This window comes from Sardina pilchardus, chromosome 22 (genome assembly GCF_963854185.1).
Source record: "Sardina pilchardus chromosome 22, fSarPil1.1, whole genome shotgun sequence".
NCBI lineage: Eukaryota > Metazoa > Chordata > Actinopteri > Clupeiformes > Clupeidae > Sardina > Sardina pilchardus.
Genome location: NC_085015.1, coordinates 19,518,736 through 19,542,270, shown reverse-complemented (window position 1 = coordinate 19,542,270; position 23,535 = coordinate 19,518,736). Strand labels below are relative to the sequence as shown.

General features: G+C 42.0%; 1 protein-coding gene across 2 annotated transcripts; it reads left to right on the top strand.

Annotated features, from left to right (window-relative positions):
• The first annotated feature begins 10,188 nt into the window (after positions 1-10,188).
• Positions 10,189-20,895, top strand: LOC134069858 (alpha-2,8-sialyltransferase 8E-like). 2 transcript variants are annotated; one of them, XM_062525984.1, is made up of 8 exons: positions 10,189-10,319; positions 10,501-10,590; positions 12,110-12,202; positions 18,062-18,148; positions 19,020-19,158; positions 19,655-19,767; positions 19,981-20,073; positions 20,431-20,895. In XM_062525984.1, the coding sequence occupies exons 1-8, from the start codon at positions 10,189-10,191 to the stop codon at positions 20,891-20,893; spliced, it is 1,209 nt and encodes a 402-aa protein (XP_062381968.1). In that variant the 3' UTR covers positions 20,894-20,895. The 2 variants fall into 2 exon arrangements, with proteins under 2 accessions (XP_062381968.1, XP_062381969.1); XM_062525985.1 differs by lacking the exon at positions 10,501-10,590.
• Positions 20,896-23,535: the final 2,640 nt, after the last annotated feature.

Sequence of the window (23,535 nt, the reverse complement as noted above, 5' to 3'; positions counted from 1 at the left end):
ACGGTAACACAATTACCAGTGTTTACTCAATGAGATTTCACTTTTGAATATAAGTGTCTAATGTAAGAAATCATGTGTAGTGTTTTGCAATACGTGTGTTGCAGAATTGCAAACAAATGTTACCAAAATCTACATATTTTATTATCAATTTTTTTTATCAATAGGCATTCCTCAGTTGGTGTACTGGCTAGACATTATTGACATATTCTGTATTTCAGTCTCTAAGTAGGCTAAAGTTTTTTTTTTTTTTCGAGATATCTCCCTGAAATTACTTTTTGGATGTTGTGAGGTCTGCTATACATTGCTGACGTTATTGTTAAAATGCACTTCCAAAAAAGTGAGTGTGAGCAAAACCAGTTGTCATTTTCATGTTGGCGGTGGGGAATTATTGCTTAAAAGAATAACTCAACTCATTTAAGCTACAAACACAGGCGTTCTGCCTACTGTATTGACACTTCAATTCACGCAGCCTGAAGCTCAGAACATTTAGTAATCAGATGTTGTGTTCATGTCAATACACAATGGCAACTGAAAAAATATGTAGGTTATGACTAAGACACATTTCATTCTATTTAAGCTGCAGAGTTACTGGAAAGAACAAAACCTATACCACAGTTTTAACTTGCATGTACTGTAACACACACACATACTGTACACACACATGCACACACACATACAGTACACATACAATAGATATAGATTTCACCTGTGGGGGTATAAAGATATAGTTTGATGTAATTTGTTGTAGGATCCCATATTACATTTTGTTTGAACATGGATCGTTATCATTTAACAGATTGAACTGCAAATTATGTTGACATGTTTGAAAATATTTGTTACAGTGCTACATGTGCCCCTTTTTTTCAACCTGTCCATTCAACCAGTTTAGACATGCACATGATTGGCTGAAATCCAGAGCCCAGTATATGGCTCTGTCAGAGTGCAACTTGTTGCATCAGTGGCAGAAAGAAAAGGCGAGCACGTGTGCCAACAACGGTAAGCGATCAGAGCTGTCTGTTTCTCAAAGTGGAATTTTGGGCATTCCATTTGGGAACCTAATCTGCTAAAGGGGCTCTACCTAATAGCATAACATTCCTGTGGGGTCATTCCACCTCAGAGAGAAACTTTCTGCTTGACCACCTCAGATTTGCTTTTAACTTTTACCATCTAAAGAGTATTTAGAGAGACGGGTGCGCACATCCACAGATTTTTCTTAAGCAGGTGCCAGACAAAAAAACGTGTCAAAGTGGAAGTGATGGTCTGCACACTGCAATGGCTCCAAAAAATAGTTTTTTATTATTTAAAAATAAAAAACTATTTTTTGGAGCCATTGCAGTGTGCAGACCATCACTTCCACCATCTAAAGAGTAACCATGTAACCTAGCTTAGCCAAAATATTAGCTTGATATATCTAATACTGTACATCCAGAGAAAAACATTTCTGAACCCTTCTGATTTTTGGCACATTTGCACGCTCATCTAAATCTGCAGCAAAATTCAGATGTCATTATCTCAAAATGTATTCAAGCTAAAGACTTCAAATATTCTGTGAATGATGATTGCTACCCATAGATTCTACATTTGTAAGCCGTATGTGTTGATACTGACTGTGATACAATCTTGTGAAATCAGAAGAAAAATTGCAGATTTTTTTCAAACCCTCACATTGGCTGCCCCATTACACAAAACAAAATGTTGGGCAATTTTACAGATGTGTTTCAGCTGTCTTTGAAAAAAGTAATTAGAGGTGTCTATATTGCATTTTTATTGTAATTATTGTAACACAAAACTGAAAAATAATCTATTTGGATGATATTTCATCTCCCCAAAACAGAGGTATGACAAGCTATAATGAAATGAACGCATCTCCAGAAAGAGTATGAAATGGGCTTTCAGACTGTTAATTTTCAAGATGGTATTATGGCTACAGTTATTGGAATTATATTTTCTAAATATTGTAATTTAAACATTTAGCGCTAGAACTGTCTTTGTAGACTACTTTTCCCTGACACATTTAAACTAATTTTTTCAACTTGCAGGACAAACTGCCGTTGCTACTGTAGTTCTAAATGGATGGTTGCTATGGCCAAATGCCAGTCGGGTATATCAGAGATCATAGAGCGCTCCGCTCTAGAATCTTTGGGGTATATCCCAGGATTCTGATGAACTTTAGCTTTGAAAGCAATCGCTATTTTACTTTAGCGTAGGCCTACTGCCATCCAACTAGCTAAAAGCCATCTCCGTCATATGCTAAATGTTACTATGTTCTGAACGTCTGTATTTTACAGCTTGGATGCATTGTGACCACGAGTTAGGCGAATTAATATACTGTACAAGCGTGATACGGCCAAAAAGATGGATCTACTGTTCAAATAACATCTGGTTAATGACCCCCTTATAGAACGCAGGGAATTCAACCGAGCAGTGGAATAGCTCTCATATGATCTGTTAATCATAAAGGATCCAACCCCATACCATTAACGATATTTCTCAGTTCAGTGACCTTTGTACATCTATTAAATTTCCAGTACTCGTTCAGTGACGTTTAGCAGTTTATTTATTTAAGGCTGGGCCCGGCTTTTAAGTCTCAGAGGCTTTGGCTTGGTGCAATCTTACTGAAATAACCTAGGGACCACTCGAGTCTAACAGGCCCCTCATAATTACGTGGTTTAACTGAGAATTCAATTCACTCACTGCTAAGGTATCTGATTAAACAAATTCCTTACTAGAAATACAACCTCAGGAAAGTAATATTACAGATTACCAATTAATGTTACAATTTATTGTAATGTCAAGAATAATTTTACGTTACAATCAATCAATGTTCAAGACGCAATCAACAATCAAAGACAATTCAATCAATTTCGATATAGACCGGGCCTATGTGGTTTCCGTAGGACTGAAATGTTAATTTTTGGAGAGTGGTTGGATTCAGTATTCATTGTACATATGTTCAGAGTTCAGTAGTCATTGAACATGAAATTATATCTCTGTTATTACCTGTTTTTAACCCTATTTTTGGTAATTATAGATAATAATAATAATAATAATAATAATAATAATAATAATAGAAAAGTCATTGTAACACAATATGGTTTGATAAATTGATTGCGTTATAATTACTTTTCTTCACATTTAGGCTACGGAAGGCCTTACAGGCCTCAGCTGGTGCTGGCTATGTAGAAGTCGATTAAACTTGATTTAACAGAGATCTCTGCACTTGTGCTCTGAATGGGCAGTTTTTGGAATTTGGAATTTATAGTATTGATATTGAAGTATTTTTAGACCGACAATTTTGAGCATTTTAGGCACAATGTGTTGTTAAAGGGATCAATTATCAGCCAAACATTTTTTATGCTGTTTTGTTTATGTGGTCCACTTTTGCACAGAACCTTGTAGAATATCTTTGCTTTTTGACACCAAACCCTGTGCTACAATACCAGAAATGTGAGGTATATGGGCAAAACGCCTAATTTGACCGTTTTCAGAATTTGACCTTTGATTAGGGTCACTAAAACCTTCAAGAAAAAATGGAGACATATTTTTTTACTCTTATGAACCCATACAACAAAGATATAACACTCTCCAAAAATTAACATGCGATTCCCACGAGCCCCCAAAATTAGACACATATACAGTAGGCCCCCTGACTATAATAGTCAAAACTGGAAAAGCACTCAGAGAGCGCAGACCTACGCCTGTATTGTTCTTTCTAGGTTGTCATACATTTGAACCTAAACTATTCAGATCGCCACCACGTGGCCATACCATGCCATTACACCACTAAGCGAAACACGTAAACGGCTCCGGAATCCCGACGGTGTTACGGATCACTCCCAAAATGTAATCGTTTCTTCCTTGGGTCATGTCTGACCTTCCCTGAAATTCATCGAAATCCATCCATCACTTTTTGAGTTATCTTGCAGACAGACAGACAGACAGACGAAAACAACCTCCTTGGCGGAGGTAATAACATACCTGGCATAGGTTTGCCCATACACAGAAGTGAAAACTCTGAGAAGCAGAAATATTGCTTGCCATAGATTTGACTACACAGAAGGCCCTTACACATGTGGAAGCCCTGAGAAGCAGAGACTTCCCTAGTGTCTAGATTCAGCTACACTCACCTTGGAGCTCTGCAAAGCATATGCTCCTAGAATTGCCTTTTGCCTATCCTTATTCAGAACAGGGGCTTCTTAGATAATATTCCAAACTAGAAAGGAACAGATGCTACATATGAAAGACCATGGACCTCCACAGGGTATTTCTTATCAACAACAAAAGGCGATGGGAGTGTTTTCATCAGAACCCAGACCATTTCCCCCTAGACCACAGGAAAACATACACTTATTTTACAAATCTACAACCCTCTTACTTCTCGAGACATTAAAAATGATATCAAACACAGTTACATTATCATTTGCAATTTGACAGATACTTTTCAGTTTTCAATAGCAGTTCAAGAATAGTCCATGGGTTGGGGGGAGGGAAGACAGGGGGGGGCGCTTGACATGGTGCCAAGAAGATTATAGCAGCAATCAAATGCAAACAGGTAACTTAACTACAAAGGACATTCAACTGAGACTTCCTCATCTACTTTAGGATAGGCAACGTAAATCTCGTATAACTATATTGACAAACAATAAACAGCATTGTAAAGCCTCAATCCGGTGATATATTATATGTATTCTATGTAAAAGAGACTCGTAAAGGGGTCTCTTATGTCGGGCGACGGGTCAATGTCCAGGCTACACAAAGGAATGCTATCAGCTCTATTTTGTTCTGTAAAAAGTGACCGAGGGGTACACTTTACTCCTTTGACGTATAGTGTTACTTTGGCTGTTTTTTTCTTTTTCATGAAAGACTTGAAAGCAGTTGGCGGGTTGGTCACAGATAAAATCCAACAGGCTGCATTCACTATTTGAATAGCCCTGCTGTAGAGTATGACGGCCTGAAATATTGATGCTTCCATGGCAGACCAGTGATAGAGTTGAAGTAATCTGCTAATTTATATAATGGCACTCCTTCTGGCCACACCTTTTTTTTGTCAATGTGACCTCACAAGTGACTCACAAGTAATCACAACTACAGCAGCATCCTTACTGTCTATGGCCGCATCGGGCGCCCATGTTGTCTCTGGGTCCGGCCCTCAAAATTTAAAATGTCCTTTAGTCCAAGGCACCTGGGAAAATATCTTCTGGAATGCCATATCCAGGCCTGACACAATGTATGGTCAATATCCCCACATGCCTCATCCATCACCTGTAAAAGTGTTATGCATTGATGGGGATGACTGTCACAGACCTTCCATTGCCAGGCAGAGAAGAACTCTTCAATTGGATTCAAGAATGGAGAGTATGACGGAAGGTTGAGTACAATAAAGAGTGGGTGATCTGTAAACCAGCTGCGGGCCAAAGCAGCTATGGAAACATTTCGGCTGAATCCATTGGCCAGCTTCAGGCCCTCAGGCTCATTCCATGGTTGATTACATGGTCCACTATTGTAGCTCTGATGTCATCAGTAATCCTATTTCTTACTCTTCTTTCCCTTCCTTGGGGCGGCAGTGGCTCAGGTGGTAGAGGAGTCATCCAGTAACTGGAAGGTTGCTGGTTCGAGCCCAATTCCTCCTGATCTTGTCCAAGTGTCCTTGAGCAAGACACCTAACCCCAGTGCTCCCGAATCCGATGAGCAGGTTGGTGCCTTGCATGGCAGTCTCTACCGTCGGTGTATGAATGGGTGAATGTGAGGTATGATATGTAAAGCGCTTTGAGTGCTCGCAGAAGCCGATAAAAGCGCTATATTAACCATTAACCATTTCCTCTTCCTCATACTTCTTCACCTCCGCGTCCTCTTACTAGGCCTTCTCTAATTCTCACTCTTCCTGTTCCCTCCATTGTACTCCACACGGACAGCTTACCTGTGCCATATTTACACTGCTGATTGCAAAGTGAACTAATTATCTAAAACAGTTTTCATGATGTGACAGTGCAGGCGCACTGTAGGCTACTTTATCATCGCAGGTAGGCTATGTTTCATATCGTAATTCGTAGTAGTAGTTCTTCGGGGGCTAACTCCATTTCCTCGATTTGAAAGTGGTTTAGATATGGACAAGAAATTCTGTTTAGTCTGCGGTTTCGTATTTTCCATTATTTGCATTATTTTCCAGCTCCAGTCTCGACAGCACGTCCACATCCTCCATAGGTCCACCCGTCCGTGAATTGGTGTCTGTCGTCGGGTCTGACAAGGTAAGAGGCAGAGGTGGAAAAAGTACTAAAATATTGTATTCAAGTAAAAGTACCAATACTTTGCTGAAATATTACTTTAAGTTAAAATACCCATCTGAAAATATACTCAAGTAAAAGTAAAAAGTAGTTCATTAAAAATGTACTTTAAGTAAAAGTTACTTAGTTACTTTTTTTGTTTAGGGAGGCAGCTAAGGCGGCTAAATTGCTAGATAATATTGATTGTCTCAGGTTTTTTTTTTATACTGACAGTATGGCTACTCCATGACCTTGAGAAATGGAGATCTATATGAAAAATCACACTAAAGTTCTCCTTTCTAGAATTAGGTGCTATTTCTGCTTATGTATGCTTTCCACTGTATATTTTATTTTACCTAAATATTTCAATGTCCAAATTAAATGTCAAAATGAATGTCAGACAAAATGTAAAGTTTGCCTTTTTGTATATAAATTAGGGCTTTGACTCCGAACTTCGTTATTCGAATATAATTCGAATTTTTGAAAAATATATGATATTCGAACGAATTTTAGGCAGCTCTTAATATTCGAACCTGTTATGAGCATTATTTTTTTGTACATGTGTTTGCATGCAAACGTTGTTTTCAGATTCAGCGGCTTTCTCACATCTGGTAAAGTCGTGAATCATGAGCTCATTAGCAAGGCTATTAGGCTTACTCATCTGGGCTCCTGTAGGTGATGTTAGCGAGTGGTTTGACTAGCCTATTCAGTTTCCCCACGTGTGCAGTGATGTATAAAGTACTAGAGATCCAGACTTGAGTAGAAGTACAAGTGCTCTATCAAAAAAGTGACTTGAGTAGAAGTAGAAGTGCTCTTTAAAAACCGTACTTAAGTAGAAGTACTAAAGTATTAAACATGTTTTGTACTTAAGTATTGCAAGTAGTTTATTTTTTAAAATACTACTCAAGTACTGGAAGTAAAAGTAGAAGTATTGTGTAATTAGCTGATTTGCGAACGAGATGGGTCCAAAAGGTATCAGCACAATCGTTCAGTGCAGGCCCCTTGGCAGACACACGGGGGCCATAGCCTAGGCCCTAGACTAGGCTATAAACATGTGGTAGTAGTTAAACAAGGTGAATAAATATAACTGTATGGGTTTCCCAATGTCATTTGTAGGGGTGTTATGACCGATACAACTCACTTTTAATACAATAATAGGTATACACAGAATCATTGATCATCTGTAGCCATCTATCTATCTATCTATCTATCTATCTAATGCATCAGTCAGTAGCCATAGCATGCAAAATACATGATAAGACTATAGTGTCACAATTGTTTTAACATAAGTTAAGAATTTTGATACTGATTTGATATGGGAGCCCCACCACACCAGTGGAGACCAGACATTACAAGGCATACTTCCCCACACTCAGTGAAAAGGTGGCTTCATATCATATGTTTGTTTTTCAAACATTTTGAAATTCATATGAAGTTTACATTAGGCCTATTTATGATCTGCACAATTAGTTAAAATACATAGTATGTTGAGTATTTGATATTGATTTTTTATTTTGACTCACATTTTACACGATTGTCATATTGACTTACATTTATCTTTAATGTCAATTGTCTAATTGAGTGCCTGTCACTTTAAAAGAACATGAGAGTAATTAGGCCTCAGTCGTGGTAGGTTATCCGGCTAGTCTAGAATAGGCATAATGCATAGGAATATGTGGAGGTGATGCTTATGATTTCTATGTAATCTATGTAGTTTAAATAAATGTTCTAAAACCAAACAAGTGGAAGAACACAATATTCAAGTAGTAGGCTAGTTATTGTGGGGTGCTACACAGACTGAAGTCGGAGACCAAGAAGAAATGTTGCAATTTAAAAACGGGATTACTCGAGAATGACTTATTGTACAAATGAATGCTTCTCATGTAGCCTAACTTCACCTTGATTTTCTCGCGAACCCTTAATTACAGCAACTATTTACTCCCATTGGAAAGTGACACGCATCAGTGTGACTAGGACTTTGTGAGCAATCCGGAACGGATTTGTTCGTGACCGACACACCAGTAACGAGTAACGATGGAGCACATAAAAAAATGTATCGGAGTAAAAGTACTATAGCCTACTCATCAAAAATATGTAGTGAAGTAAAAGTAGAAGTAGGAGAAAAAAATAATACTCCAGTAAAGTATAGATACTGCATTTCAGTACTTAAGTAGAGTACTTAAGTAGTTCTACTTCGTTACTATACATCTCTGCACGTGTGTGTAAGTTTCAAGGTAAGCTAATAGTAACTTCCTCATTGGGACAGGCCCTTTTAAGTCTTGGAGTTGGAAGACATTGGTATTGAGATGGTCAATCAACTTGAATGCAAGAGTTTTAATCTGTGCAGCATGCTAATCATGCTAACCGGATAATTTAGCTTGTTGTCACTATGCGTCATTGCTTTCACGATTGTGAATGTTTAGGATGCATGTCGAGGGACGGGTGTCCATTGAGCGCGCACGAGGGAGGACGAGAGAAAGCGGGCCATGGAGAATGAGTTTAGGCTACTTAGGCTACTGTTTGGTAAAGTTGTATACATAGTGCCTCCACCTGAACAGTGTTATGTCGGTGCAATCAAGCTTCCAGGGATCTTGTTTTCATGGAGACAGACGCGGTCTGCACGGAGTGGAGGGGCTGTGTACGTGTGTGTGTGTGTGTGTGTGTGTGTGTGTGTGTGTATGTTTGTGAGAGAGAGAGAGACACGCATGAGTGACAGAGAGACGGAGGGAGAGCAGGAAAAGGAAATTCAGCTTAATGAATGCTGCGTGTTTTTCCAATAGCATAAAAATAATGGTCAAAATATTATTAACAAATATTCGAATACATTCGAAGTTTGATATTAATAACCAAACGAACTTCGAATACGATTTTTGGCCAAAAGTCAAAGCCCTAATATAAATAGGCTATAAAGACTATCTAAGGTCACTCTCACTCTCCCTTTCTAAAGCGCAAAATGGTAGGCCTATAATAGTCCACCTGCACAACGATTCATAAAATAGGCTATCTTTTGTTTATTTAGTTGCGCATCGCTAGTGGACCGCTTCATGCCATATTGAAAGACATGCTGATCATTGTCACCTTAGCAGTTCCAACGATTCACTTTTTTCCTCTTTTCTTTTTTTTTTAACTCTAGTAACTAATTGGATTTGTGATGTAACAAAGTACAATACTTCACTCAAAATGTAATCAAGTAAAATTTTAAAAACAGATTTTTAAAACTATTCAAAAAAATCCAAAATACACAAAAAAACTACTCAATACAGTATTTTGAGTAAATGTATTTAGTTACTTTCAACCTCTGGTAAGGGGTGCGTATCATAACAGTCATTCCTGCAAGCGCCCCTGTGACAGTCGTGGCTCATGCAAATAGTGACATGCACATTAAAAACCAATAGTGACCTCGCTCCAACACTAAACAGGAAGGGGCAAAATAGGCGACAGCTGTAGCCTATATGATTATTTGTTATTTCATTTCTTATAAATGATTAGTCTAATTATTCTCTGTGACAGAACAGCTCTATATATGTTAGGAATGTCACGCATGAAACAATGCTGCAGAGTTCTGTTGATGATGACGTGTAGCCTAGTGCACGATGGAAATAATTTGAAGGAATCTAGTAGCAGTCTTGTAAATAGTGACCCACAGTCCCACAGCAAAATCCTAATCTGAGACTGGCCCGTGACTAGACTGACTAGAAACTCGATAAATTGTCTTTAGATGTGAGAGGGTCTGAGACTGTAGTCTTGCAAAACTCTTTTCCAAATCTTTGCAAAGTCTGTCAATTTAAGGTAGGCTTAATATGAAAAAACGACAAGCTGAAGCATTTTGAATAGAAAAATATCTATTATTTCTTACATCTGCTACAGTTACATTTATCTCTGAAATCTGATCTTAATGTTAATGTTGTTTCATTGTAGGATGACGAGAATGGGCTATGTGGATTCACCGGTTGGTCAAGACCTGATATGGAGTCTCTCCCTCTGTTTCATCGTCTTATGTGGCTTTTCTGTGGTAACACTGGTTCAGCAGGACCACTACGGCAACAACTACGTCAAAAGGTATACGCAGTCTTCTGTCAGCAGCTGTAATTTTTTTTTTTTATATAATTTCCCCTTATTATTATTTGTTGCTCGTATGTATATGTGTAAGAGGAGGGGTGCAGTGGTGTGTGTGTGTCAATGATTTTAATAAACGTGTTTTTAGTTTTAAATAAAGATATCTGACTCATTTTCCCACCAGTGGGCAACAGCTTAGCCGACTGTACGGAGATGAGGCCGGCAACCTGCCAGACAACTCTCCACTGAGTCCTGCCAGATATGCGAGGAGCAGGTACCGATTTCACTCATCTATGCCAGAGATCTGTTGCCTGACCTGCCGGCGAATTTGGATTTCTGGGTAGCCTTGGTGTTCCCATGCTGCCTTGCGCGCGATTTCATTCACGCCGCTAAGGCAGTCTGGAGATAGGGGACCAACCACAGGACAGGGGGGAAAGCAAGATGATGATGAGCTATGCACAGAAGCATTTGATAGATATCCGTGGCGCCCAATGAACGGATCTGGGCATTTTTTCAAATATGAGAAAATGAACGTTTGGTTGCCACACAACGTCTCATTTGAAAAGTGGTTGGCGCTAGCCAAGCTAGCTTCTGGGTACACCAGTGGCGTCAGCAGTCGATTTTACCGGGGCTTCAGCCCGGGGTAATTTGAGCCGAGCCCGGGGTAATTTTTTTTAATGCTTGAACCTATCAGCCAGTTTCAAAACCAACCAGCATTTGCCTGGTGCTAAATGTTGAGCACCACTAGTAGTAGGCTAAGCAAGCTATCGATAGGCATCATAATACAACACTAACTACACGTTTCTACATGGGCTAGCCCAGTGTTTCTCAATCTATGGGTACCGGGCCGCGAGAAGACTATTACCATCGGGCCGCCGGCCGACACTCTCTGCCTTCTCCGAGAGACGCACCATACGGCCACGGCCGTGGCCGCACCCATTCTTTTCGGTCATATTGCTGCGAGATATTTTCGCATTTATTTTTCATATCAGAAGTTGTATTCAGACCCCTGTTTGTCATATAGCCATGGCAGATGCTTGATATGAATTGTTGGTAGGACTATGTGTTTGTCTACACACATTCTGAGAGGAGCAGATGAGTGTAGGCTAGGCTTAAAAGTTCTCTGCTTAAACTTCGAAATCAGACTCCTTGTCATCCACTGGTACACTGTAGTGTGTCTCTGGATAGTGTAAGCTTATGGGTAGTTGTTTAGTCAGATAAGCCTCATTTTTCTCTCAATAGTGCTCTTCCTATAATTAAGTAGGTTATCTTGTGTTCCTTGTAAAAAACACAATGTAGGATTATAACATAATAGGCTACTGTAGATCCTCCATTGCCTTCTTCATTTCACGCACCCCTTAATGTCCCCTTAAAAAATGTTCGGCGCGCGCTATGCGCGCACATTCCCACACATCCCTGGGGCTAAGCCCAGGTTGTCCTTAAAGTCTAGAAACGCCCCTGGGGTACACTTGCTATCACACTTCAGTCCAGCAGATCACAGTAATGCACTCTGTTTGCAAACTGCTAAAAAACTCAGAAGAAGGTTTCGCTGGCCTGCCAGAGTAAATGTCTTCTTCTGTGAGTTTTATTTATTCCTTATTTCCTTATCTGTAGTCTCGCATTTCCCATTTAACAGATTACATTTGTGAAAAAAAAGATATGTTTTTTCACTGGATCGATACTGTGAGATGGTGAGGAAATGCTGTGAATGTGTAGTCATGATATACAGTAAGTGTATGATATACAAGTGTATATCAAGTGTGGCCTTTGATTCAGAGTTTTATTTCTGGCAGATGTCTGGAGTCCTCACATGGGTTTTTGGAGTTCAATTCCACATCGTGTCAAATGCTGAAGAAGGAAATCCTGGATGTGAAGGTCCTCACTATGTGAGTTCCATACAAACACACACAACCCCACAACAGACCTCACCACTCGCCAGCAGGCGGCCCCTTATCGTGCCCCGCCTCCACGCCCTGCTCAGCCTCGTCCCCCTGCTCCCCGGGAACATGCTTCGGATCTTGGGCAGTCATTCAGTCGACAAGAGCCACAACACTTCAGGCCCCCTGGGGTTCCGTTTCGTCAGCGCCCCCCCAAGGGTGCCAAAACCACTGCCCCACAACGCTGACTCTCCCGGGTCGACGGCGGGACGGTTTACAGTGGCCCAACTCAACCGCTGGAGAGACATCACCTCCAATCGCTGGCTCCTGCAAACACTTTCGGAGGGATATCGACTCCAGTTCCACTGTCGACCCCCTCTTCACTCCACTGTAAGGCCCACAGTGGTCCGCAACCCCGGTCAGACACATGCCCTTCAGCTAGAAATTCTCGAGCTTTTGCGCAAGGGTGCAATAGAACATGTAGATCCTCAGGATTGCCAATCCGGGCTCTACTCAACCTACTTTCTTGTGAAGAAGAAGGATGGCGGGTTCAGGCCCATTCTGGACTTGAGGGCACTGAACCGCCTTCTCAAACACTTCAGTGGACCTGAAGGACGCATATTTTCATGTGCCCATCGCCCGGGATCACCGGCGCTTCCTCAGGTTCGCCTTTCAAGGGAGGGTGTACCAATATTGCGTCCATCCATTTGGCCTCTCTCTCGCGCCACTTATCTTCACACGGTGTGTGCAGATCGCCCTGGATCCCTTGCAGTGCCAGGGGCTGTAGGTGTTGCCGTATCTCGACGACTGGCTGCTGATTGCACGCTCTCCAATGCAGGTGGCCAATACTCGTCAGCTGTTGAGTCATGTGACGGCATTGGGCTTTACCGTCAATTGGACGAAGAGCTCTCTCACTCCCTCTCAGTCGATCGAGTTTATCGGAATGAACCTAGACTCCGGACGAATGTTAGCCTTTCTCACTTCGACCAGACAGCGCGCCATCAGAGGCACCCTTGCATTGGTCCGCAGGGGCCAGAACTTGCCTCATCTGACACTGCTTCGCCTTGCACTGCTTCGTCTTGTATCTTCAGCTTGGTCTCCTGCATCTGCGTCCCTTTCAGCGCTGGCTGCAGTCCAAGCGCCTCTGCCCAGTCCGCCACAGGTACAGCCTTGTGCGCATTTCATTGAGTTGTGCGAGGGCACTACTACCATGGGAGCAAAGGCATCTACTGTCAGGCGGTGTGCCACTAGGGCCCCCGCCAGCACGGCGGGAAGTGGTACCTACAGGCGCTTCCTTGACAGGATGGGGGGGGGGGCCTATGGAATCACCAGGGAATACAGGGCAGCTGGGAACCGGAGCGCCGCTCTCGGCACATAAACCTGTTGGAGCTGCTGGCTGTGTGGCTGACACTTTGTCACTTCAAGGACAGCCTGGAGGGGAGGCATGTGTTGATTCGGACCGACAACACTTCGGTGGTGTTCTTCATCAACCATCAGGGGGGAGCATGGTCTGGACAGTGCCTAAACCTGACACAGAAGCTTCTCATCTGGGCGGACAAGCATCTGCTGTCCCTCAGAGCAGCGCACATCCCGGGGATTGCAAACTGCACGGCAGACGCCCTCTCTCGGAGAGGTCTGCGTGCGGGGGATTGGTGTCAACACGGAAGTGGCTCAGATGTTGTGGAGGATGTACGGAACTGCGGAAGTAGACCTTTTCACTACCCAGCAGTCGTCACAGTGCCCATCTTATGCTGCATTCCAGACCTCATCCAAACGAGTGGGAGGTGGGATCTACCCTACCTGAAAGGTTCTACCTCCCACTTCAAAGCGTTCCAAGCATTTTGGAGTGGGAGGTTTAGAAAACATGGGTGACTGCCGTAACGTTAGCATATTAGGCTAGGCTAACTGTATAACGTTATAACGTTACTTTCACAATACGTTGTATTCTTTGTTGACACAATTTTAAGTCATAATATAAAGAACAAGTTAATTACCGTGTCTAAAACAACCCTACCTTAAAGTTTATAGCGTATTCCTTGAAGTTGCCTCTCACGGAGCATGTCTCCATGGGCGCCGCCATAATCATCCCACTTCATTTTGTTGAGGTCGGGGCAGGTTCCAGTGCATCTTTCGTAGTTGGAGGTAGGATAAATCCCACATCCCACTAGTTTAAATGCTGTCTGGAATGCACCATTGGTACTCAGAGATGACCGAGCCAGGGTCCCTGGGTCAAGATGCTCTGGCCCACAATTGGCCCAATTGCCTGCTTTATGCATTCCCCCCTCTGTCCCTCATCTGGATGACTCTGACCCGCATCCAGGAGACAGGCTGTTGGGTCTTGTTGATTGCACCTCACCAGCCATCCAAAACGTGGTTTCCTCTGCTGCTGTCGCTTCTGGCAGCCCAGCCCTGTCCTCTGCCGGGCAGACGGGATCTCCTGTCCAAAATACAATGAACGTTCTGACATCCCCACCCAGAGAGGCTGAATCTGTGGGTAAGGCCGCTGGGGCAAACCGACAGCTTGTGGACTGTTCACAAGGGGTTCGGAACACTGTTATGAATGCCGGTGCTCCATCAACATGCAGCTTGTACAGTAACCGGCGGAAACTTTTTTCTGCATGGTGTTCAGAGCGATCTTTGGACCCACAATCATGTCCGGTGCCTCGGTTGCTTGATTATCTTCAGGGCTTACTGGACTCTGGTAGGTCCCCGGCCACACTAAAGGTTTATGTAGCTGCTATTGCAGATCATAATGATCTTATTGGAGGTGTATCTGTGGGTACGCACAGGCTCGTTGCGGCCTTTCTTAGAGGTGCTTTTCGTCTTCGTCCGCCTAGCTGCCTGAAGTGTCCACAAAGGGTCTGTGAAATTTATGCCCTGTCAGTTAGCCCTCAGTGCATGCCCTGGGGCCCTGAGGGCAGTTCTGTGACCTTGTGGCCTAATCCTGCCTTCCTTCCTAAAGTTATGTCGCCTCAGTTTTTTAGCCGTTTTCGATCCAGCATCTGAAAGCGCTAGGGCTTTGTGTCCCATTCGTGCCTTGCAGTGATATGTATCTGTTACTTCGCCCTGGCGGTCCTCTGCTGCTCCTGCGCCCCTTAAAGGGCACCCTACTTGTGCTGTGGCTACATCCTGGGCAGCGTTGGGTGGTGCTCCCTTGTCTGACATCTGTTCAGCTGCTACATGGTCTTCTCCTAGTACGTTTACTAGGTTCTATCGTCTGAATGTGGCGTCACCCCCACTGGCAAATATGGCTGTGCTTCGTGCTGCTTTTCCTCATTGTGAGGGGTCACCCTTGTGACATGTGCGTATACGTCTTCCACTAGTCTATTGACTGCCTCTGGCGGTCTGGAATGACTGAAATAGAACGCTGGTTACGTATGTAACCGTGGTTCTATGAAGGAATGGAAGACCGCCAGTGTCTCTGGTCACTCGGGTGGGCAAGAATGTCCATTGAGACCGTCATGCCCGCGTCATTGCTACTGTACTTCTACTGTATTTCGCGGTGGCATGGTCACGTGATGACACAATTATTTATTAGGGCTGGGCACGTTAACGCGTTAATATCACGTTAACTCATCAATCATTTAACGCCGACAATTATTTTATCGCGCATTAACGCAGTTTTATTATTTATTTTATACTGTAAAAGTCTGTTGCTCACAGGCTGGTCACAGGCGTCTCATCACGCATTGAAATGCCATAGCCTACATTCACGAAATCAGGAGATGTGCAACAGAAGTGAGAGCAGGCACTGGCTGTAGCAGTGCAAGTGCAAGTCACATGTTCATGGTGCACGTTGTCACAGGCACGTCTAATGTTTATGTTTTGCGCTGGATTTGCAGCTACGGTGTTCAATTGGCATTGATAAGTTAAACAGTCGTTTTTTCCTACATGGTAACGTTGTTGTATGGAAAGAAAACATTAGCCTTGAGTATTTTAATATTCAGTTGTAAACAAAGACATCTTCCTATGTAGCCCAAGCTGTAAATGGACTGAAGTTCGCTCTAAATATCTAATTTGATCGATTATGCTAACCGTTAGCATTTCTATGGGATTTCTCATAGACATTAGCCATAAGCTAACGCATTAGTCTCTATTCTGTAACTTGATAGCCTACGTGACTGCACTCTAACAAAACATTGAAGGAAATAACTGAAATGTAGCCTACTCTGTTGTTCTGCTTAGTTTTACAGTGAAAGTTTTAAAAGAATTTCAGCATCAGAGTTTCCCTTGGGAAATTGGTTAGCCCTATATCCATCTATTCTAATGTAGCTGGTTGACTTCATCATTACCACACACACAAGTGGGGGCAGAATTACAAATGTGTCATAGAGTGACAATGCATTGGTTGATTTGGTTAAAAAGTTACAGGTTGGTAATTGATTATAATAGTAATGTTGCTACTCAGAAATAATGAGCTGTAAAGTAACTCAGACGTTTAAAAAACATTTTTTTTAAAGGATATCGACTAATTATCGTTAGTCAAAATCACAAAAAAATCAAGATATTATTTTTTGCCCATATCACCCACCCCTATAGGCCTAAATAAAAAAATAATGTTGACATTATACCAGGGTAGGCTTATTACAACAAGTATTATGGAAATATCTACATGCACCAAAAAAGTGTGTACAATAGCCTAAGCTTTACATTTTTATTTCTTTTGATTACATTGTGTAAGTTGAGATTTAAACTAAATCAATTATTTAACTGCTACTGTATAAACAAAATGCTGATGTTAAATGTTTGCAGAAAAAATGCTATGGCACTTGCGTTCATATGGCAGCACATTTCAAATAAATATGTGCCATACATTACCTTTGAATTCATCATTGAGTTTTGCGTATAACAATGCGATTAATCATGATTAATCAGGGAAATCATGCGATTAATCGCGATTAAAACTTTTAATCGTTGCCCAGCCCTATTATTTATACATTCTCGACCATCGACTGGCCTTTCATTCCTTCATAGAACCAAGGTTACATACGTAACCAGCGTTATCAACAATGACAAGCCAGCTGGTGGGCTTAAGAGTAACGTTATTAGTAACATAACGTAAATTAGATTTGCTGCAGAAATTTCAAAGAGTAGGCTATCATCTCTATGTAACATGCTGTTTTGATATTGACATTGTAAATGTAGACGTTCTCTAAGAAGAAAAAAAATAGCCAATATGATAACTTGCGTGGCGGGCCAGATCTACATTGAAGTGCATCGCGGGCCGTAGTTTGGACACCCCTGATGGCATTCCCACAGGTGCAAAACTGTAGCCTGATTACCATCGACTTTCAAAGGCTCTGCGAGACTTTAGTCTGACCAACAGCCTGTGCTAACACGGTTTCTTGCCAGCGCTGGTTGACCCGCCTCCTTTAAGTGCCTCGATTTGCTACTGGTAGATGTCAGAAAGCGGATTGCCGAGTTTAAACCAATAACAACACTCTTTCCGCTGCCTTGAACACGCCTCTACCCAGAGCCGTTGGAGCTGCTCAAAGTTGATTGGTTCTCGACCAAAGGGGGCAGTTCCGCAGATTTCGGGAACTCAGAAATCCTTCTCAATGAGCAGTTGACCAGACCAGCAGCAAAAGCCTGAAGGCGTTGCGTCACTGGGAGGGCGTGCCAGGCTAGCAAAACTGAGTGTTTGTTGCGGCCCTCTGTGGGGTGCTGGCTGCAGCCCTATGGTTAAGAATCACTATACCGTTCTAATCAGGACACAGTTTTCTTCTATCACTCACCACCAGCCAAAGTGGCTAGTAAGGGGGTTTTTTTACCCGCCAAAATGAATTTTTACCCGCATTTGGCGGGTGTTAATTTAGAGCCCTGATTATGAGTATGTTTAGGTGTGTGTGTGTTTGCGTGCACACTCAGGGTGAAGACCTCAGAGTTGCTTGAGAGATGGAGAAATATTCAGGTGTGCCAGTGGGAGCAGAGCAAAGTGGAGAGCAACAACTTCAGGTCAGTGACACACACACACACACACACACACACACACACACACACACACACACACACACATAAACCTGTGTGCTAAATGGTTCATCATACCCTTACCTACATACAGTGGGGAGAAAATGTATTTGATACCATGCTAAAGCTGCCTTAAAAGAGGAATATAAAATCATCATTTGACAATTGATCTTAATTCAATAAATGAGTAAAAACTAAACCGCCAAGTACATCAATTTTCTTTGTGATTGAAGAATGTATCGTAAATAGATAAATAAATGTTCTTCCCAAATGCTAGGGGGAAGGAAGTATTTAACCCCCAATGTAACCCTATGGGAATTTTACACATAGGGTTAACATAGGGGCAGGCAGATTTTTTTTTTTTTTTAAGGCCAGCTATTTCATGGATCCAGGATATTATGCATCCCCACATCATCACATACTGTACCCTTCACCATAGCTAGAGATCGGCATGGTGCTTTTTCCAGTAGGCCTATTAGCCTGTTAAAAATCTGCCTGTCCCTATGTTAACCCTACAGTATGTGTTAAATTCCCATAGGGTTACATAGGGGGTCAAATACTTCCTTCCCCTGGCATTTAAGGAAAACATTTATTCATTTACGATACATTCTTCAATCACAAAGAAAATTGGTGTCCTTGGTTTTTAATATTTTTTTTTTAAATTAAGGGATTAAGATCAATTGTCAAATGATGATTTTATATTCCTGTTTTAGCATAGTATCAAATACATATACTCCCCACTGTATGTGACCCTCTATTGTCCTGTGTGTGTGTGTGTGTGTGTGTGTGTGTGTGTGTGTGTGTGTGTGTGTGTGTGTGTGTGTGTGTGTGTGTGTGTGTGTGTGTGTGTGTGAACTAGTGCGTCTCTCTCTGAGAGCTGTAATGCATCCTCCTTCCTGTTCACCACGAAGAGCAACACACCATCAGGCACCACGCTGCACTATGAGGTCAGCGGAACCCTGGACATCAACCCCGAGATATTTGACATGTTCCCTGATGTGAGTCACCAGACACATACAGTATACACACACTCTTCATTGTTCTCTCTCTGACATATTTGAACAAACAACAAGATGGAAATGTGTTTTCTAAAACGGATAGTTCCGGTCCTTGATTATGACTGGCTGAATCGCGTTCGATGCTGTTGTAAAATCCAACATACACACACCTTGACCGCATTTCGTTCTATAGTAATGCGCTACCACAACTTGCACAAAAGTTAAGAGTAGCTGCGTCTCATTGTTGCATGGCAACCATAGAGGAAATATATTTCTTGGCAGAAGAATGATTATCTATTAATACATCGTACAATTTTTCGTTGCTGTGCCTTTGTTTCATGAAATCTTGCTAGATCGAGGTGGTAACCGTTTCGCGTCATGCCTAACAACGCCCCTTTAGCTGTTCTAAATTCAGTGTAAACCACGGCCTCTCGGGGCTTATTTGCTTAACTACATGGTGCAGCTTTGCTGTAAATATGTGTCTGTGTGTTCACAGGACATGCCATATTCAAGATCACAGTTTAAGCGCTGTGCTGTCGTTGGGAATGGAGGCATCAACCTAAACAGCAGATGTGGAAAACAGATCGACTCAGCTGACTTTGTGTTCCGGTAAAAATGCAGCTTTTACATAGACTCGACTCACTTTAATCCTTTTACTGTACTATTAATTCAAAATTAGCTCTGTCATTGCAATGCAACATACATGCAATTACCATACAATTTATCATTTAAAACCATGTCACCATAGTCGACGCTTGTAGGGAGCGAATTGGATTGGCATTCAATATCCCCACCCCCTTTACCTCTCGTTCTTTTGTTCAGGTGCAACATTCCACCCATATCTGATGAATACACTGCCGATGTGGGATCGAGGACTGACTTTGTCACCATCAACCCAAGTATCCTCGTAGCGAGGTATATCCATTTTTTGTATATATATCCTCGTAGCGAGGTATATCCATTTTTTTTCGAGCTTTTGTGATTATGTGCAATTGATCAATGATATATTGGATTTTTACATGACCTGGAAATACTTAAATGAGCCTAATTTCATTCATTTTCTATGTTACATCTTTTGAACTGGGCCATGATAGTAAAACCTGTTAACTTCAGCATTGTCTGAATGAACTTGTGGAATATGCGACACACTTTTACAATAATTTGCTGAGTTTTTAAATGTATGAACACAAAGCATAATTTCTCACAGAACCACTCACACACATCTGTTTACAGTATATAACAGTCACTGAAAACACCCACTCCTCACCACAGATTCCAGAAGTTAGAGAAATGGCGCAAGCCCTTCTACGAAAATCTGCAGTCGTACAGGAATGCCTCCATCGTACTGCCCGCATTCCACCAGAAATACAACACTGACCTCTCCTTCCGCGTCAAGTATGCGCTGGACGACCTCGGCTCACCACATGGCGTCGTCTTCTTCAACCCGGAGTACCTGCTCAACGTCCATCGCTTCTGGACGCTGCAGGGCGTGCGCGCCAAGCGCTTGAGCACCGGCCTCATGCTCGTCAGCATCGCCATGGAGCTGTGCGAGGAGGTGCACCTGTACGGGTTCTGGTCCTTCGACACCAACCCGGCGGGTGACGTCATCAACCACCACTACTACGACAACGTCAAGGGCCGGCCGGGCTTCCACGCCATGCCGGAGGAGCTCTTCAACTTCCTGCAAATGCACGCGCGCGGCATCCTGCACCTGCACACAAAGCCCTGCTGCTGATCGCCCCAAAACACTGCGTGCAAACATGGGGCAGCATGAGTACACTCACACACATATACACTCACACAGATGGACGGACACACACACACACACACTCGACTCTGTTTGGTGTGTCCCGCGCCATTGTGAGTCGGAGGAGCCGTGGCAGAGGAGTGACGGTAGGCCTCAATGACTAATGTGACTGCTGGAGTACTAGCCCTTGATTAAACATCATCTCAGGCCCCAGCTGTGGCTTAACTGGCTGGGGCACCTGCACCGTACGCTGGTTACGCTGGTGACCCGGGTTCGATTCCCGCCCCGTGGCCCTTTCCGGATCCCACCCCTGCTCTCTCTCCCATTCGCTTCCTGTCATTCTCCATTATATCTATCATTAAAAGCATAAGCCCAAAAACATACTTTACATTTTTTTTTATTATTATTTTTTTAAACCCATCTCAGACTAGAATGACCGATGTAATTTAAGAATCCATTTTGGCATCACACACAAACAATGAAATAGTACACAATATTAATCAGAGAAGTCCAAAAATAGTGCCATTTTGTTCCATTGACAAATCCTTTGATTACAGTTTTTTTCCAATTGCTAACACACTATGGAAGCCCGTTTCCGCCACTTGGTGGAAAAAAACTGGCAGATACTAAGTCATAATTATGAGATGCAAAGTCGTAATTATGAGATAGAAAGTCATAATTATGAGATAAAAAGTCATAATTATGAGATAGAAAGTCGTAAATATGAGATAGAAAGTCGTAATTATGAGATAAAAAGTCGAAATTATGAGATAGAAAGTCATAATTATGAGATAAAAAGTCATAATTATGAGATAGGAAAGTCGAAATTATGAGATAAAAAGTCATAATTATGAGATAAAAAGTCGAAATTATGAGATAAAAAGTCATAATTATGAGTTAAAAAGTCAAAATTATGAGATAGAAAGTCATAATTATGAGATAAAAAGTCGAAATTATGAGATAAAAAGTCATAATTATGAGATAAAAAGTCATAATTAGTAGAGGTCCTGTATAAGATTTGTATGCGCTTCATTTAGCGGAGAATATCTCAACTGTTCTAGACTAATATGACCCCATTGAACAACGTGGGATGTGTGCCAAAATCTCTGTCCTGGACGAAAGTCCTGAAAAGGACCACAATAGGTGACACTATAGATCACAGTATTATTATTACACTAGAGGTGAATGGGACTTTTTTCCCCTTTATAGATATCGTCATAAACTTCTACCAGATTAATGTTCATATTAAGAGAAATACTTTTTGTATAACACTTTGTCTAATTAATTTTTTTAAATATGCAAATTAGGCAATATCTGATTAAATATGCGTACATATACACTCTTGAAGCAACAGCTTTTCTGAGTTGCTCGCAATATCTGACCATGTAGTGTAAGAATTCTGGTATGATATTTGGGGGTCTAGCAGCAAAGCTTCAGAGTTTCAATATGCATAAGCGTTCACCCAATACAGCCAATCAAAATTGACTGCGAAGCCGCCAAACAGGTTTGATGTATGAAGTCCAAACATTGGTAAGGGGACTCCTTAACTGATTGTGATGATGCACTAGGAAATTGGTATCGTTTGGACTCTATAGGGGGCGCTGTGATACAGGAAGTAAGCTCATATCTCAGTAACGCTTTGATGTACGAACTTGCTCCTCGAGGCAGACAGAGTGATGCAGGCAGCCTGTAAGGCCTGGCGAAGGCACCAAGAAGGAGCCAAGAATCACCAGCTGGTTTGCTCATACCGTTCTTCACAGTATTCAAGAGAAACCCTAAAACACTAATTAAATCAGAACCATCATGTCAGGAGCTAAAGACCTTAAAGAGTCACTGCACCCTAAAATATGTTTTTTGAGCTGATGATTGATTGAAAATACTCAAAAGTGGTGAACTGTACTATTACCAGGGTTAATATTGACAAAAATCGTGTTTCTCGACAAAAGTAACATTTCGTCTGATTTTGTATTGGAGATATTGCTCTCTGCGCATACTACAGGTTGAAACATGCCATGGCATGTTGGTCCAAAATGCTGTTGGAATGCTGACGAAGTCCTGTACTTCTCGTCCAACACTACGTCACTGGGTCGTTACAAATTAGGAATGAAACACCCCAACACCTGCTGCCCTGATTAGCCTACCTGTGATAAGCCATGTCTACAGCACTCATTCCCAGATTGACACGAAATCACCATGGTTGATTGGTTGCAGCAGTGCTGCACTCCCTCTCCAAATGTCAGAACGTCTCACCCATTTTGAAAGCCTTTTTCAGAAATGTGAAGTGGGTGGAGTTATTGGGTGAAGTGACTCTTTAAGTGGGGAAGAGACAATGCAAATAATGCCCTGGAGACCTACAAATATGCACCGGCCGTTGGCCCAGCCCCTGGCCAATTATCTACCAACATATTGGTAACTGAAGATGTACACAGTATATGCAAAGTACATGAAGGATTAAGAGTGGACAGATCAGGCTTTAGAATCAGCCATGAGAGACCATACTTTGGTGTGTCATGTGATGCCTATCTGTCATGCGAATGTTTTGGGGCCAAATGCCCGTATACTGTTAAAGGAATAGTTCGGAATTTTGGACATAGGACCTCATTTCCAGCTTACCCGAGGTGATATAGGTC